This window comes from Camelina sativa, chromosome 14 (assembly GCF_030686135.1).
Source record: "Camelina sativa cultivar CO46 ecotype springtype chromosome 14, ASM3068613v1".
In the NCBI taxonomy this organism is placed as follows: Eukaryota; Viridiplantae; Streptophyta; class Magnoliopsida; order Brassicales; family Brassicaceae; genus Camelina; species Camelina sativa.
Window position 1 is genome coordinate 11,340,144 of NC_141893.1, and position 19,062 is coordinate 11,359,205.

Sequence of the window (19,062 nt, forward strand, 5' to 3'; positions counted from 1 at the left end):
TCTTCTTACTATCCCAAAGCGATGGTTTCTATTTTCCGCTTACCCTAACATTATGCGACCACCATAATATATGTAATTATATATTTTATTTTCACAACGATATAATTCTTTTACTACTAGAATTTAGAAAAACGTTAAACCTACTACTGTATAATATATATTGATACTAGATAAGGGCTCGCACGATGTGCGGATTTAAAAATTGTTGAAAAAAATAAATCTTAAACCTTAAACAATTTTTTGAAAATTTATTTTCTAAAGTAAATATATAAATAATTTAAGTTAGAGAATATTTGTATTTACCTTCATACATTTATCTATATTTATATATTTTTAATATATTATAACAATTATTACAATAATCTAAATCTAAATTATATCCCACTAAAACTTTTACCAAATACTCATCATTACAAATATTATTATTGTCAAATTTCAAAAACATTTCACAATTTATTCACAAAATATTTTACGTGCAACAAATTCATCAAAGCAACATCTAATAATTAACCACGTATAATTTTACTCTATGTTTTACCATTAATAATATGTTCTTACATCCAAAATTATTTTATTGTTAAAGTATGCTCTTTATCACCACCTATAAAATGTCTTATAAACAAATTAAACCGATTTTATGTTGCTTTACTTTCATTTTGGCATAATTATAGATCTTATAATTACTAAAATTGTTTTGTGACATAATTTCTTTAACCATGAAGTTTTTTTTACTCCAAAGATATTTTGGATGAATAACTGGTGAAAATTATCTACTCGATTACAATAATTTTATGATTAACCCAATAAAAGTTAAGAAATTGAAAGAAAGTTAATATAATATAATAAAAATAAAATTTTGAAAATTATAATAAGGATGGTATATATTAGTCTTAGATAATTCAAATATACAAAATAGAAACTTTATATACAATCCAAAACATGACATATGTTATAATCACGTTAAGGATCAACAACCTATTTACTCTTCAGAAGTATCCAATTGTACCAAAACAACTTAAACCTATGACCTCGTCTCAAATATTCTCGAATCATAAATTCTCAACTTATTTTTACCCGAATCAAAAGTTCTCATATATTTCTCCATGTACATGGTTTAAACGGTTTATGAACCTAATCCGATAAAAAACCACATAAATCCGGTTTGAAACCAATTTTAAAATGGTATACCGTTCCAACTTCCCAAATTTGAAACCACTTCTCAATTACTCGATCAAGCAGCTATTGTTTCAGTACCAGAATCATCATTATTCAGAAAAGACAACTCTAAATTTTAACCAGAAACATCAACCACCGACTTATCTTCCAAACTTATAATGCTACTAACTGTAGAATCACTTTTGGAACCCCCATCAGTGTCTCCATCCTCGATTAAATTAGCGGGCATTATATACTTCGATTACATTTCATTGCATCTGATAGCTTGCATTGAAAAACCCGCACGAATCGAAGACCCACGCAATAGATCGACAAAATTATATCAAAAAAAAAATCAAAGATCAAAGCTTTCGATATAAACATATAATGTTATGTAGATATAATGTTTTCTTAATTAGCGACTATTATGTTTCAAAAAAAATAATTCTTTTGACATAACTTATGTTATTCTTTTTAAATTTGTTATTCACTATTTATTTATTAATAATAATATACATGCTTAGTGAATTACTTTTTTGTTTATACATGTCAAAATCTTATTGAGAAAACACATATAATATAAGTAACCTACAATGGAAAATAGATTAGTTTTGTTAATTTTTATTTTTGATTTAGAAACTTTTTTTAGATATAAATATGTAAATTTTATTTAGATTTAATGTTATTTTCTTAATTAGCTGTTTTGAAAAATAATATGTTTTTGACACGTGCCAACATCTCATCAATGTACTTGACATGTGTCATGATTATGTTAATGGCTAATTTGAAAACCCAAGTTTATATAATAACATTTTTAATATAATAAAAATATTAGTTCAGACTTCAATTCAAGCTTTTTTCCTAAGACTGCCAATCGGTTCTTCATGATCTTCGTTTTCTTCGCATGTGCATTCACAAATCTTGTTACAGTACTCAGTGTCCGAAATTGGCTAACCATAAAGACAAAAAATTTATTTATTTATTTTGTTGTGCAAACAAAGACATAAAATTTAATGTGTTAGGTTATATGGTATAACTAGGTTTTAACCTGCAGTACACTGCGGGGCTATATTTTTAATAGTAAAATAAAAATGTAATTTTTTTAATAAATATATATGACTAATAATTTGTAAATTTTAAATATATATCCCCTTATATTTATATATTATATAGGTTTACCGGCTTAAAAATTTAGGTTTACCGGTTTAAATTGTTAAATTCAGAATATAACATGTGGTATATCGTAGTACTGTTTGTTTATTTTACATAATCGTAATTTAATAAACTTAATTAGATATACCTAATATTCAAACGTCGATGGTGTTAACAAAATAATGAACTGATGATATACTAACAGTTAATAAAATAATTTTTAATTTATATTAATACCTAAACTCATTCCGCTAGATATCCAAACACCATTTTTCTTCTTTGCTTAAGTATAACATTCAAGTTTTTCAAAATCCAAATAACAAATATGCAAAAAAAATATAGTACCAAAAATCTTGCTAATCAAGTATACATTATCTTCAAAATATCTTAATTTTAGAATTGTTTACATATGATTCAGAAATAAGTTATGAAATATGATATTTTTTTTATTTTTCCTTTTTTTTTGCAGATAAAATGGACAAATATGTATTATGGTAAAGATTAATTTGGGATTTGCACATACATTTGTATTGTTAGCAATAAATATTTCAATGAATTAAGGAGATATTTTAGGAAATATTTAGGAATTTTACAAAACAAATATTTAACGAAATATTATAATTAGTCGTTGATTGATTAAGGAGATATTTTAAGAATTTTGTTCTGCACAAAATCTTGGTTTTAAATTTCATTTTATAAATTAAAATTAAAAATATTTATTGCCAATGGCATGCCTGTAAATAAATGTGAACTTCAGGATTTATTTCATAAATGTCTCCAAAAATGTATATATAGATTATACGACCAAATATGGATGACTTTATTTTACCATGTAGTGGTTGAGAATCTTTGTAACAGTGAAACTTTGATATGGATGGAACATAGTATATTTATCTTAGTTGTTTTTTTTTAAATATAATAAGATTACAATTATCTTATGTTTTGTTTTACGAAGCTTGAAAATTGTGATTTTTGATCGTTAATATTGACATGTATCACGATCTGATGAGTTACTAACTTTGATATTTAATCGTTAAAATTGACACGTGATCTGGTGAGTTTTTAACTTTGATCTTTAATCGTTAAAACTAACACGTGTCACGATCTGGTGAGTTACTAACTTTAAGAACCAAAGTTTATATAATAAGATCATTTACGAAGAGCATTGTCCTAGAAATCCTGTCAAACATATTTTATACCACCATATTAACTAGTTTTAAGAAAACATATTTCATAAAAAACGAATACGTTTAAACAAGTAAACCTCAACTCATTCAAACGGTATGAGCCTGAATTCATTGCATGGATTCGGTAACATGAAAATTTTGCAAACTGAATAATAAGCTGTCCTTAATTAGTTTTCTCTTTTGTTTTTTTTTTTTAATCACACTTTCTTTCTTTTCTCCTTTTTAATGTACTCATTGGTTTCGTCTTATATATTAGAGAAATTGTAAATAATGTCAATTTATAGGTGGAGAAAATGACAACACAAACATATATTCTTTTATCCATACGATCATGCATGTTCTTACTATGTTTTAGCATTGGCTTTGGTCGCAAAAACCTACAAGACAAGCTCGGTGACACTAAATTTGCGCCCGTACCTGTTGAAGCAACCGAGCTTAGAGCCGCTTTGGTTACTAATTCCGAAGCAAGAGACATTTCAAGTACTATTGGTTTGGGAGAGGTTGAAAGTCAAGAAATGCATCACATTTACATAGGAACAGGTAAACAAGACAATATAAACTCTGCGCCTACAAAGACTATTAGGGGTACCGTTTCCATCAAATTCTCATTTCCTATCATCAAGATTCGAATTCCTATTCCAAATCCAAATTTTACGGTGGCTACGGAAAACCAACTCATTGAAGAAAAGATTAAAGGTATTGTCATAAGTCCAACGAAGACTAATGTGTTTGGTATTTCCCTTTGAAATGACGGTCTAGAGCTCGGATTCAGCTACAAAAAACTAGCCCCAACAACCGCATATTGAAGGCCTTGCCAGTTTCCTATAAAGCATACCGCTGAACTGATAATGTTATGGTTTTAGAGACAAATATTTATGGTAACCAGACCATCGAATATAAACAAAATATGTAGTGATCTTTAACCAGCACCTTGCCAAAACTTTTGAATGAAGAATGAAAAATGAAAAAAGGATATATGTGAAACATTTTCTTACATCTATTTACTATATGATTTAATTGCCTATGATCTATAGTAAAAATAGTCATATACTGATCTTAAATCTGAGTTGAGAAAGAAATATAGAAAACCGAACAACTAACCATGTTTCTATCTTAAGTCTTAACATTCTCTTCTCATTGGCAATGAGGATGATCTTGAGAGTGATTCTGTTGTTTCTGTGTGCAGCCTTGAGAAAGTTGTTGAAGATATTGAAGCGCAAGGTCGCAATATCGGTGTTTCAACACTACTAGAATTTCCATAAGCTCCCCGTTGTCGACTAAGCTGAAGCTCGAGCTCATTACTTTGAACTGGAGAGGGTTCGGAAACATCAAGCACCTGGTCATTGTATTCTTCAACAGATGCAACTGTGCTTGTTTCTGTTCGAACAGTTGAATCATCTCCATATAAACCATGTCTTCTTTTCCTTCTTGTTGCTTTTCCCCAACCGTTAATTGTCTCTCTTACCCTTTGAGGTAACAATGCGGCCTTGTAGTTCGTTCCCATCTATAGTTAACATTTTAAAGTTTGTGAGTTTTAATTAAGTACTAGAGTGGATATATAGAAGCTCCAAAGTTTTTTTTTCTTAAAATGTTACCTGAGTGACAAGTGCATAGAGGGGCAGTGTGCTGTAGCTGCATAGAAATTGTCCAGAAAACCTACCAAAAAAAAAGCATGGAAATGTACCGTCTCAAACTATAAAAAAACACATGAGTGTCATATATATATAGCTTAATCGCTAAAATTCCATTACCCTAGAATAAGTCGCAAGTAGACAAGTAAATGATTCCTTAGGAAGCAAGAATGGTATCCAAATTGCCACTGAAGAAACAAAAAAAATAAATTAAGTTATATAAGACCACATTTTCAAAGATAAATAAGATTATAGAAAGAAAAAAAAAATAACTTACCCAAAACCAGAAGAAGGAAGCTAGTTCAAAAGCATTCTGTAGGTATCAGAATAAACATATGTTATTACAAAACAAAAACAAAAAGAAAAAATATTTTGTGACTAAAAGAGGTTTCTAAGACTTTGTAGACCTGAAACTGAATGAAATGGATAAGGGATAATAGTAATTCTGGTTTCTTGAACCAGAAAAGTTCATCGCGAGGTCTCAGCTTAACACCGGACACATACTCTGTTATCCCAGCGTTCTCCAATGATAAAGTTGCGGTTACATGTTGCAGCTTTGCACCAACCAAAAGAACTAGCTGTTGAAAAGATCAGGTTTAATTGTAAACCAAAATGCAACAGAGAAATGATATGACTCAATTTCTAAAGAAACATGGTGTTGGAATAGTTCTTACAGTGATTGGAATGATTGCTAGCCAGAAATAAAGATTTGATCCTACATTATTATATCCAAAAAAAAACTCTTAAATTACACAAACGATCGAGTGACTAATTCACTAGTACTTGGCACTTAGGTTTTATATGCATACCTTTTATATTGAAAAGCATGAAACCAACTACAAAACCCCAAAGTGGCCCACTGCAAGAGATTAGATCAAAGGAAACTATTCAGTCAAAATAATGCATCGATCATAATTACCCTCTACTCAACATAATTCATGATATGAAATTAATTAGTTTCAATGTTGGATGAATAATGGCTAAAAGTTTTAAATGAAAGCAAGTTAAATTTGGAACAAGAGAGAAAATAACACTAATTTTCTAAGGAAAAAGAGAGAAAATAACACTAATTTTCTAAGGAAAAGAGAGAGAAAATAACACTAATTTCCTAAGTAACAAGAGAGAAAATAACTCCGCAAGGGCTCACCTGACGCCAACAATCTTTTGGAACTCTTCTTCCATAGAGCGAATCATATAGCTATGGAAATCGTATGTCAATGTTAGGTGATGGTTCTGTTTAAACAAAAATAACAATGATTACAATAACATAATAGACAAAATTCAAATGAAGGTGATAGAACAACCTATAGAAAGATTGGAAAACTATTAGCATCACCCAAACATTTCAAACTATTGCTTGGATATAACAAGTGTTTGCTATTTAAATATAATAGGTTACACATGAGAGTCTCACGCACCATGATGAATCCCTTGCGGAGTGTAAGATAGTCAGAACGAACAACAGAGTGTCCAAACTGTCGGAAGAAACATATCTGTAAGAATAGTTAATAAATACTTAGCCATTTGTATCATAATATGTTATTAAGTGCAAACATAATTACATGTTTACATTCATTTTCAATCATGTATCAAATGTAAAAATAATATTTGTAAAACTTACCACCCATATTAGTAATCTATTCTTGACCAGAGGAGCAGATGTATGATATTGGACAAATGTTGTTTGCCTTCGGAAAATCTTTTCGCGTGCGACCACTGCCAACATTGAAGTATCAAGTTTACTATATAAATATGAATTCCTACGGTGCACAAAAAAAAAAAATAATATATATATATATATATATATATGAATTCCTACAAAATCAAAGCCTTAAACCACAACACTAAGCCTATCATATCTCCCTATGTGATATATATATATATATATATATATATATATAGTTGAGAAACTAAACTACATCATGAGCTAAAAACCTTGTAATTTCAGGTAATTCATACAACTCTCTATTTTACTTGACATATAGAATCTTTTGTGTCTAATGTGAAAGGAGAAGATAACCATCTATGCTATTTCTCACCGGTTAAGCAATCATTTCGGTCCATATGAGCCTCCTCTTCCCAGATCCTCCATCTATGAATCTGGGCAAAAAAGATAATCAAATTGAACTTGTACTAACATATGGACGATACACTACACTATCAAATGGAGTATACATTATTAAAGTCTAAGAAGTATATGAAAAGAAGCTAGAAACTCATAAATCTTAGTCCTTAGACATGAAAAATTCAGTAGAAAATATCTAAAAAATGTTTGATAATAGTACTACCTTCACGATTGCAAGAAGCATTGTCAAGCAACTGTAAGTTACATGTGTGACTGCCATTATAAATATGAAGCGATGCAATTGTTCCATGCCTTCATATGAAAGAAATGGCTCATGTCCCTGTTAAGTAGACAATGTTATGTGCGTTTTGGTGTTTTTTTTTTTTTTTTTTTTTGTAATCAGTTATGATGTATGAGATTATCACAAAATGAAACTACTTATAGAAAACCTCGCTGCACGTATTCTCGCCTATGCCACTCAATCTTCTCCTCATAATGTGGAAGAAGAGAGATCTCGTTAACTGAGTCCGCTTGACAGATGAAATAGTACTTTCAAGTTCCTCATTAATCTCTGAGCGGGTACATGGGACAAATCTATCATTGTGGAAACTTGAAGATACGCATATGTTAGCTATTGTGCTAGAGGTGGCCGTGAGAAGAAGCGATACGAATCCGAGCAGCATCAGCTCTAGAAAACAAAAACATTTTCAAAATCCAAAAGAATATTTTAGGACAAAATCTCACAAAACATATTATGAGAGTTGTTACATCACCAACCTTCTTTCATTTTCTCCAATGCAGCAAATAAAGGTTTTCTCTTTGTCTTTTGCAACCACTGTCCCATAACAAAAAAAAAATCAAAACCTAAGACGACTATCAATTACTAGTGAAAACTTTAAACCATTTGACATTTAATTACCGGGAATATCAAAAGGAAAATAAAAGAAGAAAGTAAAAAAAAAATAGTATATATATATATATATATGTAACCATGCACTTACGTTACTAAGCCGATGAATGGAACGCTCAACGATCAAAGAAACAACCACAAAGACAGTCAAAACGGTAGCAACGGACCATGTTGGCGTTAGACCCAACGTTCTCTCGCTTGGTTCTTCTCTCATTTCACCGATTAATTCTTTAAGAACAAAATTTCAGATGTTCCTTCTCTGTCTTTATGTCAGTATTCTTCTCGTTCAAGAAACCAAATTAGCTCTGAGTTTATCGTCGTATCCAGTAACTTTAAACTTTTCTTCATGCCAACACGAAACACCTCTTATTCTCTATATCACCACCAGAACGAAACGTCCTAAAATCCGGCATGTTGGAGTAAGCTTGAAGTAAGCTTGGAGATCAAGCTAAAGAGAAATGGAAAATTGGAGATATATTTAGGAGATATCTAAATGTAATAGGAAGTTAAAGAATAAGAAATTTTCTATTTAAGATTAGGAAAATATACTTAGGAGTTATATATAAGGAGATGCTAAGGTGTAGCATAACCTAAGAAATTTGAGAGATTGTTTTGTGAGTTTGAGACTTAAAGGTTTTGAGAGAGTTTTTCCTTTGAGATTAATAAAGAGAGTAATTCTTTATTTTGAGTTCTTGAACAATTTTTCTTAAACTATATTTGGTATCAGAGCAAGGTTGGTGAAATATCATGGGAGAGATTACGGAGACATCGAACACGGTGATGGCGAAGATAACAGACGGAAGCTCGGCGAAGCTAAAAGAAGGAAGTTCCTCTTCGATCAAGTGTCCTATGCTAAACTCAGCCAACTACACGGTATGGGTCATGCGTATGAAGATTCTACTCAAAGTTCATAAGGTCTGGGATATCATTGAAGATCCGACAGGAGATGCTGAACAGAATGACATGGCCATAGCCTTGTTGTTCCAATCAATCCCGGAGGCACTTATTCTACAAGTAGGAGAGCTAGACTCGGCCAAGAAGGTGTGGGAAGCTATTAAAGCATGACACATGGGGGCATAACGTGTTAAGGAGGCAAGGTTACAGAATTTGATGGCTGAGTTCGATCGTTTGAAGATGAAGGATACTGAAACGATAGATGACTTCGCTTGCAAGTTATCCGAAATTTCCTCAAAATCGGCATCACTCGGAGAAGATATCGAGGAACCTAAACTTGTTAAGAAATTCTTGAAGAGTCTTCCCCACAGAAAGTACATACACATCGTTGCTTCGCTTGAGCAAGTGTTGGATCTTAAGAGCTCTAGCTTTGAAGATATTGTAGGACATCTCAAGACCTATGAGGAACGCATCGCTGAAGAAGAAGAGGCTCAGGAAGAACAAAGCAAACTGATGTACGCTAACATGGAACATCAGTTACCTCAGGAGCGTCCTGATTTCACCGGAGAACACAGAGGCAGAGGAAGAGGAGGACACTTATATGGTAGAGGAAGAGGTCGAGGACGCTACAATGGAGGACGAGATACTTCAAGAATAACTTGTTATCGGTGTGATAAAACTGGTCACTTCGCCTCGAACTGTCCCGATCGTTTGTTAAAACTTCAAGAAGCACAAGAAAGTGATAACAAGAGTACAAGAGAAGCGGATGAACTCATGATACACGAGGTAGTATACCTCAATGAAGAGAAAGTTGTGCCAAGCAAGTATGAAACGAATAGCGGAGAAGAAAATACATGGTACCTAGACAATGGAGCTAGCAACCATATGACTGGGGACCAAAGGTATTTTTCAAAAATAGACACATCTATTCATGGAAAAGTAAAGTTTGGTGATGACTCACGAATAGAGATCAAAGGAAAGGGGTTGATTGAGTTTATTGATAGGAATGGAGAGCTACGAACAATGACCGATGTGTACTTCATTTCGGGTTTGAAGAGTAACATTGTCAGCCTTGGACAAGCCACTGAGTCCGGGTGTGACGTACAAATGAAAGAATACAACTTAACTATGCATGATCGAGATGGAAAGTTGCTGATCAAGGCGGTGAGATCAAGAAATCGTATCTACAAGGTAACTATGGCGATTAAAGATCCAAAGTGTCTTTATTCTATGACAACAAGTGATTCAAGTAGATGGCATGAGAGATTGGGTCACGTGAATTATGAGACAATGAAGTCCATGATACAAAAGGAGCTTGTAGAGGGAGTACCACATGTTGACATTGAAAAATAAATCTGTGGATCATGCTTGTTAGGGAAACAAACACGACAGGTGTTTCCTCAAGCTACTACTTACCGAGCAGCTCAAGCACTTGAGTTGATCCACGGTGATTTATGTGGCCCTATAACGCCGAGTACAATGGCTGGGAACAAATATATCTTTGTGCTTATCGATGACTATTCAAGGTATATGTGGACAATTCTATTGAAAGAAAAGAGTGAGGCCTTCAACAAGTTCAAGAGATTCAAGAGCATGGTAGAGCAAGAAACAGGTTTAAACATTCAAACCTTCAGGACGGACAGAGGAGGTGAATTTGTATCACACGAATTCAATGATTTTTGTGCTAACTCTGGTATAAGGCGACATCTCACAGCCCCTTACACTCCACAACAAAACAGAGTTGTGGTGAGACGAAATAGGACGCTAATGGAGATGACTCGAAGCATACTCAAGCATATGCGAGTTCCGAATTGCTTGTGGGGGGAAGCTGTTAGGCACTCTACATACCTTTTAAATCGAATTGCTACAAGAGCACTCAAGGAACAAACTCCATATGAGATGTTTCGATCTAAGAAGCCCAATATCAATCACCTTCGAGTGTTTGGCTGCATCGGGTATGCAAAAACAGAGATACCACACTTAAGGAAACTGGACGACAGAACGCGGGTGTTAGTCTCCTTAGGTACGGAACCAAGATCAAAGGCTTATAGAATGTACGATCCTCAAAACTGGAAGATAGTGGTAAGTCGTGATGTTGTTTTTGATGAAACAAAGGGCTGGAACTGGAATCAAAACAGAGATGAGGAGAATAAAGTTGGGGAGTTTAAAATCAGTCTCGGAGTTTACGGAAACCATGGTATTGAAAACGCAGAACAAGTCTGTAGCGAAGCTGTTGGAACCACAAATAATGATCAAACAGAGATTGTGACGACAATAGATTCTGGAAGTGTTAAGCAGATACCACCGAGAGTGGAGATGATGATAGTGTGGATGAGGACCAAGGAGTAATTGAGCTGAGACGATCACAAAGAGAGACATGTAGACTGAAGTATCTCAATGATTATGTGCTATTATCCGAGGAAGAAGGAGAACACTTGTTGATGTGTCTTAACAACGAACCATATAACTTTGGTGAGGCAAGAAACTCAGAAAACTGGATGCGTGCGTGCGAAGATGAGATTCAGTCGATCGAAGAGAATTATACATGGGATCTTGTTGAACTTCCACAAGGAGAAAAACCAATTGGTTTAAAGTGGGTCTTCAAGCTTAAGAGGAATGCTGATGGAAGCATTTAATAAATACAAAGCTAGACTTGTTGCCAAGGGGTACGTACAAAGACATGGGATCGATTATGAAGATGTTTTTGCTCTGGTGGCAAGAATTGAGACAATACTACTCCTCATCAGTCTCTCAGCGGCAAATGGATGGGAAATCCATCACTTAGACGTTAAGACGGCATTTCTTCATGGGGATCTAAAGGAGACTGTTTATGTGATGCAACCAGAGGGCTTTGTTGTTAAGGGAAGTGAAGACAAAGTTTATAGACTCAACAAAGCATTGTACGGACTGAAGCAAGCTCCAAGGGCGTTAATGATAAGTTGAATCGAGTTCTCAATGAGCTTCAGTTCAAACGATGTTCAAAGGAACCTTCGGTCTATCAAAGAAAGGTGAATCAAGATATTCTTCTTGTTGCGGTTTATGTCGATGATCTCTTTGTGTCAGGAACCAATGTTTAGGCTATAGAAGGATTCAAGAAAGAGATGTCATCTCAATTTGAAATGAGTAACCTTGGTAAGTTGACTTATTATCTTGGTATTGAAGTATGTCAAAATAGAGATGGAATAACTCTATGTCAAAGACGGTATGCATCTAAAATCTTGGAGGAAGCTGGGATGTCAAAGTGTAACTCGACGCATACACCAATGGAGGCTGGTCTAAAACTGTCAAAAGCTTTGGATGAGAGAGACATTGATGCCACGAGATATAGAAAGATTGTGGGTTGCCTTCGCTATCTGCTCCATACACGACCAAACTTGTCTTTTTGTGTAGGAGTACTAAGTCGATATATGCACAATCCTAAGGAAACCCATGGAGCAGCAATGAAGCAATGTTTAAGGTATTTGCAGGGAATGATGACGATAGGACTCAAGTTTGCAAGATCCACCTCCACGGTTCCAAAACTGATTGGTTTTAGTGATAGCAGTCATAATGTGGACCCAGATGATGGTAAGAGCACAACTGGCCATGTATTCTACCTAGGAAGGAGTTTGATCTCTTGGTGTTCTCAGAAACAAGAAACAGTTGATCTGTCATCATGTGAAGCTGAATTTATGGCGGCCACAGAAGCGGCAAGACAAGCGATATGGTTACAAGACTTGCTCAGCGAGATCACCGAGTTGCCGCGTGAAAAAGTTGTCATCCGAATAGATAATGAATTGGCTATTGCTCTCACCAAGAATCCAGTATTCCATGGTCGAAGCAAACACATACACACAAGGTACCATTTCATAAGAGAGTGTGTTAAGAATGGACAGATTGAGGTTGAGCATGTTCTTGGAGATAAGCAAAGGGCAGACATCTTAACAAAAGCACTTAGAAGGATCAAGCACAAAGAGATGAGGGATCTTATCGGCTTAAAGGATATGAGTGAAGAAGATTTCAAGCTTAGGAGGGAGAATGTTGGAGTAAGCTTGAAGTAAGCTTGGAGATCAAGCTAAAGAGAAATAGAAAATTGGAGATTATATTTAGGAGATATCTAAATGTAATAGGAAATTAAAGAATAAGAAGTTTTCCATTTAAGATTAGGAAAATATACTTAGGAGTTATATATAAGGAAATGCTAAGATATAGCCTAACCTAAGAAATTTGAGAGATTATTTTGTGAGTTTGAGATTTAAAGGTTTCGAGAAAGTTTTTCGTTTGAGATTAATAAAAAGAGTAATTCTTTATTTTGAGTTCTTGAACAATCTTCCTTAAACTATACGGCAATGGCTCGATAAACTGTTTTGATAGAAGTATTATAAAATAAAAGAAAAAAAATAACATTAAACAATATATTTTAAGCGGAAAGTATTAATCAAAGACTTTTCTTATAAATAACGTAAAACCGGTGATAATTACCTTGTTGATAACTGAATATACTTATCTTCTTGCAGAACCCTATTTTTGTGAGGTCACCAGACAACGACATTCTTATCATTCACTAAAACATTAATACTAATAAAGACTTCAAGTGAAAAATAACACAATCGCTAGCATAGCTTAAGGAGTAAACAATACTTCTACATTTTAATGTTGCATCATGAATCAGTAATAACTCTAATAAGTTTATTATTTTGAAGACAGTAGTATAAGTTAGTGGTTTAATTACGCTAGTGCTTCTCGCTACCCAAGTTCATTCCCAATTAATGTATGCTGTTAACAAATATATTAAACTTTAAACACTCATTATATTTAGATAGAGTATCAAATATGAAATACTGGAATAAACTTTTTTGGTATAAAAATGAGAATTTTATGTTTTCATTTTTTTTATATGAATTAGTAAATAATAGTAGAAAATACAAACTATCATCCTCTCCATTTCACATGAGACCTAGTTAATTGATATAACACCATGATCGACCAGAAAAACAAAAACAAATCTAGATTTGGATCCCCATTTCAAACATGGCCATCTCTAAATCATCGGATTGTATAAGCTCTTATTTAAAACTTCAAGATCCATTTAAAGTAGTAATTAACGTTGGAAAATGTGAAACAAATTAACGAAAAAATGGAAAAAAAATAGCTCTACAGTACAAGAGTTTAAACTTAAAACTTAATGGGAAAGTTGTAAACAAACTATGGAAAAAGACAGAAAGTGCGAGAACTTACGGGAATAGAGAAGCAAGCGAGTCTTGTTTGCAAAGAAGAAAATTGAACAGAGTGGTGGAGAAAGAGAAGAGAAGGGCTTTCCCAAAGGAAGATTACGCCTCACGTGTAATTCTCTAATGCAATTATGTCATAATTTTTCTATATATTTTATAAGCAATTAAGAAATATTCTATTTTTAAGCTAATAATTATACTTAATTAATTATATATAATAAGTCTAAGAGTTTGCATGCATCACCTGCAAACTCTAGTTGAACTTTTTAAATGATAATTTGGCTTAATAATTAAAACGAGATGTGGACTGACAGCACAGTTATAGGATCTTGAGGAATCTAATTGGAAACTACCCAACTCGATATATATGCATGTGTAAAGACAGAACAATAATAATTATTAGGGAAGAATAAAATTATTAAAAAATAATGATTATGTTTTGAATATTAGAATATTCGAAAAGTCAAAACTTAAAATGATAAATATTGTTAATTTCATATTTCGAGCAAAAACTTTATGGTAATTTTTTAACTATAGTTAAATAAAATATTAGCGGTAATAAGTAATAACATTGTTATTTAAAGTCATAAGTAATGACTAAGATTGATCAACCCAATTAGTTAAATAAAATATTTATTGTATATATAAAAATGAAAAATCGATTTAGTGACAATAAAAGAATAATGTTGTGAAGTGACTTTAGTGCAGTGGGCCAAAGGTAAGTCCTTAATGCACAAGGCACCATCACACCAGGGATCGAGTCCTGCTCCCTACGAATGTAGGAATTAGGCTAATGGGCCGGCCTGTTGTGGTCCAATGGTTGACAAAAAAAAATGTTAAAAATATATAAATCTAGGTTTACTAAATCATACTCAGATAATCATTTTTGAAAAAGATTCAAATAAAACAATATTTAAATTATTATTCTATTGAAATTTATAAAAAATAATAAGAGAATCAGGGAGAAAGATCTCATAGCTGCAACCAAACAAATTGACTAAAAGATAAATCTATGAAACATTATAAATCACAATTAATTACCTAAATTAATACTTGGAAGAGATGATCAATACGAGTTAGATGGAAAACGACACCAAACAAAAGTTAGATGAATGAATCAATAAATAAAACAATACAAAGTTTTTAACAAAGATGAGTGAATCAATGTTGATTAATAAATTTACAGAAAATAATAATAAGAATTTTTAAATTTGGAGGTGTTTAACAATACTCAAAAAACAAAAACTCTTTTCAAGGTCCATAAAAAACAAATATATATATATATAAACAAAGAGGTGTGAAAACAAAATGTGCGAAAACTAACAAATGTGAACATTGAAAGTTGGGAGTACGACGAAGAAACACAATTGTTGGATCAAAATATTACAACTTATAAGATCATTAACAAATCTAAATAGGTAGATGAGATTATGAAATATTTAAATTGACACCTAAAAGTGAGTTTGCTATAATATATAAACATATAAATCTGTGAAAAATTAGAAATCACAATCAATTACCTAGATTAATACTTGGAAGAGATGATCGATGCATGTATAAATGGAAAACAACACCAAACAAAAGTTAGATGAAGGAATCAATAAATAAAACAAATTTTTTTTTCAAAGTTCATAAAAATCTGTATATATATATATAAAAACAAATAGATATGAAAATAAAGACGTGTGAAACAAAAAGGTGTGAAAACTAACAAGTGCAAACATTGAAAGCTAGGGGTACGACGAAGAATTGTTGGATCAAAACATTGCAATTTTATATAAACAAAGAGGTGTAAAAACAAAAAAGTGTGAAATAAAAAGGTGTGAAAACTAACAAGTGCCAACATGGATTTGCAACTTTTAAGATCATTAACAAAGGGTGAGATCATTAATAATATAATACTCAAATAACAAAAATTCTTTTCAAAGGCCATAAAAATCTGTATATATATAAGAACAAAGAGATCTGAAAATAAAAACGTGTGAAACAAAAAGGTGTGAAAACTAACAAGTGCAAACATTGAAAGCTAGGGGTACAACGAAGAAACACAATCGTTGGATTAAAACATTGCAATTTTATATAAACAAAGAGGTGTAAAACAAAAAAGTGTGAAAACTAACGAGTGCCAACATGGAAAGCTAGGGGTGCGATGAAGAACACAATTGTTAGATCGATTTGCAACTTTTGAATCACTAACAAAAGGTGAGATTATTAATAATACTCAAAGAACAAAAACTATTTTCAAAGTATATAAAAATATCTATATATATATATATATATATATATATATATATAAATAGAGGTGTAAAAACAAAGAGGTGTGAAAACAAATAGATGTAAAATAAAAAGGTGTGAAACAAGAAGGTGCGAAAATTAACAAGTGCAAATATTGAAAGCTAGGAGTACGACGAAGAAACACAATTGTTGGATCAAAACATTTTAACTTTATATAAACAAAGAGGTGTCAAAAAAAAAGTGTGAAAACTAAAAGATGCCTTCATGAAAAGTTGGGGATGCGACAAAAAAAACACAATTGTTGGATCAAAACTTTGCAATTTTTGAGATCATTAACAAAATGTGAGATCATTAATATAGTACAAAAAAGACTCTTTTCTAAGTCCATAAAAGTCTGAATATGTATAAATACAAAGAGATGTAAAAAAAGAAGTGTGAAATAAAAATGTGTAAAAACTAATAGGTGAGATTTTTAAAAGATGGAGGTACGACGAAAAAACACAATTATTGGAAAAAGATTTACAACTGTTAAGATCATTAATAATTCTAAACCGTTAGATGAGATAATAAAAATAATCTCATCCATTAGATTAAAGGTAAGCCCTAAAAATGAGTTTGTTATTATATATAGATTTCTTCTTTCGAGCTTTTTTTTTGTCTTCTAGAACTGATACATATACATTATTATTATCACACACACACACACACAAAAAAAAAAAAAAAAAGAAGAGAGCTATTGTATAAGCTAAAAAAAAAATATGAATTGATTGAAGAGCAACTTTGGTAGATAACCATGGATCCAAAAATAATTAAGAAAATAACTATGAGTCAGTTTTCTTTAGTAAACGACTCTTTTTATGGTGGGGTAGGGGTAGAGTAGTTACCAAATTAACCTTCTAATTTACAAGTTTTACAAAATCTGAAAGTTCAATATATTTTGTTACTGAAGAAATGCAGAGAGATAGTGCTACAATAAGTCATAGTGAGTACCCAAATTAAAGCTGAGGTTACAGTTGGAAGAGATGGTGGTTGTAATTGTTAGGAGGTGTCTATGGTGGTGATAGGGTTATTTTTAAAAATAGCATGAATCATGTTTAAATTGCATGTAATTATCGTATAAATAGCATGTGATATTACAAAATAGCATTTTTGGTTGGAGTAAATAGAAAAAGCATGCGATATTATCATTCTTTGGAATATATCATGTCATTTATATAAAAACACTATGAATTACAATAGTTTTCTAAAAAAAAACATGATAGATAAACACCGATACATGTAAAAATATTAAAACACATAGTTCCTCTAAAAATGTTTGCCCCGATGTTGGAGGAGATAAAGAGAATGAGAAAAGTAGAGCAGTTGGGAAAAGAGAAAACAAAATGATGGTGATGATATAGGAGATGGTGGTCGGAGGTGATGGTGATGAATTCGGTGGATAAAAAATGATGGAGAAGGCGGTAATTGGTACGGAGATGATGGTGATAAACTCGGCGGAGTAGATTTGTGTTGGTGGTGGTGAGTTTTTTTATGAAGCTTTCGATTAAGAAAAAAAATGAGAGATGTTTCTGTATTTTGATAAGAGAGAAAAAAGAAGGAAGCAAGAGGAAGAAGAATAAAGATAAATCAAAGGAGAAAGAAAGAAAAAGAAAAGAGAAGGACACAGGAAGAGAGAAACGTAATTTTAAATTGCATAGAGAACACAGACATGGGTGATAGTTATTTTATAAATTATTTCTAAAATATAGTCATCTAGTATCTTGATTGAAACATAGAAGTTTTGATGTGATAAACTTTTTGATTGGCTTGGTGTACTATCCCGTAACGTGACAAATTTTTTGATATATATCATCATAATTACTTTGGTCCGTACGATACGATATATGAATATTTGCTTCTATAGTGGCATCGTTGGTCCGTCACATACTCCACATGTATAGTAAAGAGTGGCCAATTGGTAAGTATATCATATACTGTATATGTCTATTAAAATGATTTTAGGCGTTATAATTATAAATCGGTCCACCAGGAAAAAAAGAATGCTGAGAATCAAATGTATATAATGCTATTGCGATGCATATGATATTGTCATTGGATTATGTGAATAAAAACACAAGAATACACTTATAATATACGTGCCACTATGTGATAATTAGTTGGATTGACTTATCAGTTATCACTTACATGATTTTGATAAAAAAAAATGCGAACCGAATATTATGGAGTAAATTTCGCATTATTATTAAAATTCAACCCCGACAAAGTCATTAAGAATCCTTTGGTGTCAAATTGTCAATTTGTACTTTTGTACTACTAGTATTTGATTAGTAATCATAAAAATCAAATAAAAGCCGAATAAAAAATACCATCAAAAATCTTTTTGAACTAATAAAAGTGATATAATTAAAAACAAAACAAAAAAATACAATCATGTTGTAAATTAGAGAAACTCGAACGAGGTTTTCTCTTCTTATTATTAATCCAATCGAGAATTACATATATATAGTGAAGGGCAAAGCCCAAATACATTAGGACTAGTAAACCGACATAAACTAAGGAGATGGCCGATGGGCCTTATGGTCTTGGACGTACATGGGCCGTGTATGGGCCGGTTATGGAAATC

At 32.1% G+C, this 19,062-nt stretch overlaps 1 protein-coding gene and 1 pseudogene across 2 annotated transcripts; one reads left to right on the forward strand and one right to left on the reverse strand.

The window, feature by feature from the left end:
• Positions 1-3,715: 3,715 nt before the first annotated feature.
• Positions 3,716-4,488, forward strand: LOC104741180 (uncharacterized; annotated as a pseudogene).
• On the reverse strand, positions 4,436-14,331 carry LOC104741178 (MLO-like protein 14). Of its 2 annotated transcripts, XM_010461971.2 has the most exons (17): positions 14,212-14,329; positions 13,456-13,494; positions 8,192-8,548; positions 7,968-8,025; positions 7,640-7,878; positions 7,414-7,530; positions 7,165-7,225; positions 6,747-6,841; positions 6,544-6,618; positions 6,273-6,358; positions 5,935-5,984; positions 5,800-5,840; positions 5,533-5,703; positions 5,403-5,438; positions 5,246-5,313; positions 5,090-5,150; positions 4,436-4,998 (listed from the first exon to the last, which is right to left on the reverse strand). In XM_010461971.2, the coding sequence occupies exons 3-17, from the start codon at positions 8,312-8,314 to the stop codon at positions 4,615-4,617; spliced, it is 1,665 nt and encodes a 554-aa protein (XP_010460273.2). In that variant the 5' UTR covers positions 8,315-8,548; positions 13,456-13,494; positions 14,212-14,329; the 3' UTR covers positions 4,436-4,614. The 2 variants fall into 2 exon arrangements, with proteins under 2 accessions (XP_010460273.2, XP_087339299.1); XM_087483173.1 differs by lacking the exon at positions 13,456-13,494 and having other exon boundaries at positions 14,212-14,331.
• Between the last annotated feature and the right edge of the window lie 4,731 nt (positions 14,332-19,062).

Bases quoted from the DNA above. Each gene is read 5' to 3' on its own strand.
- LOC104741178 (XM_087483173.1), bottom strand. From the start codon at position 8,314: ATGAGAGAAGAACCAAGCGAGAGAACGTTGGGTCTAACGCCAACATGG. The intron at 8,026-8,191 runs GTAAGTGCATGG...GTTATGGGACAG, and splicing joins CCATTCATCGGCTTAGTAAC to TGGTTGCAAAAGACAAAGAG. The intron at 6,619-6,746 runs GTAAGTTTTACA...CTATTCTTACAG, and splicing joins ATAGATTACTAATATGGGTG to ATATGTTTCTTCCGACAGTT.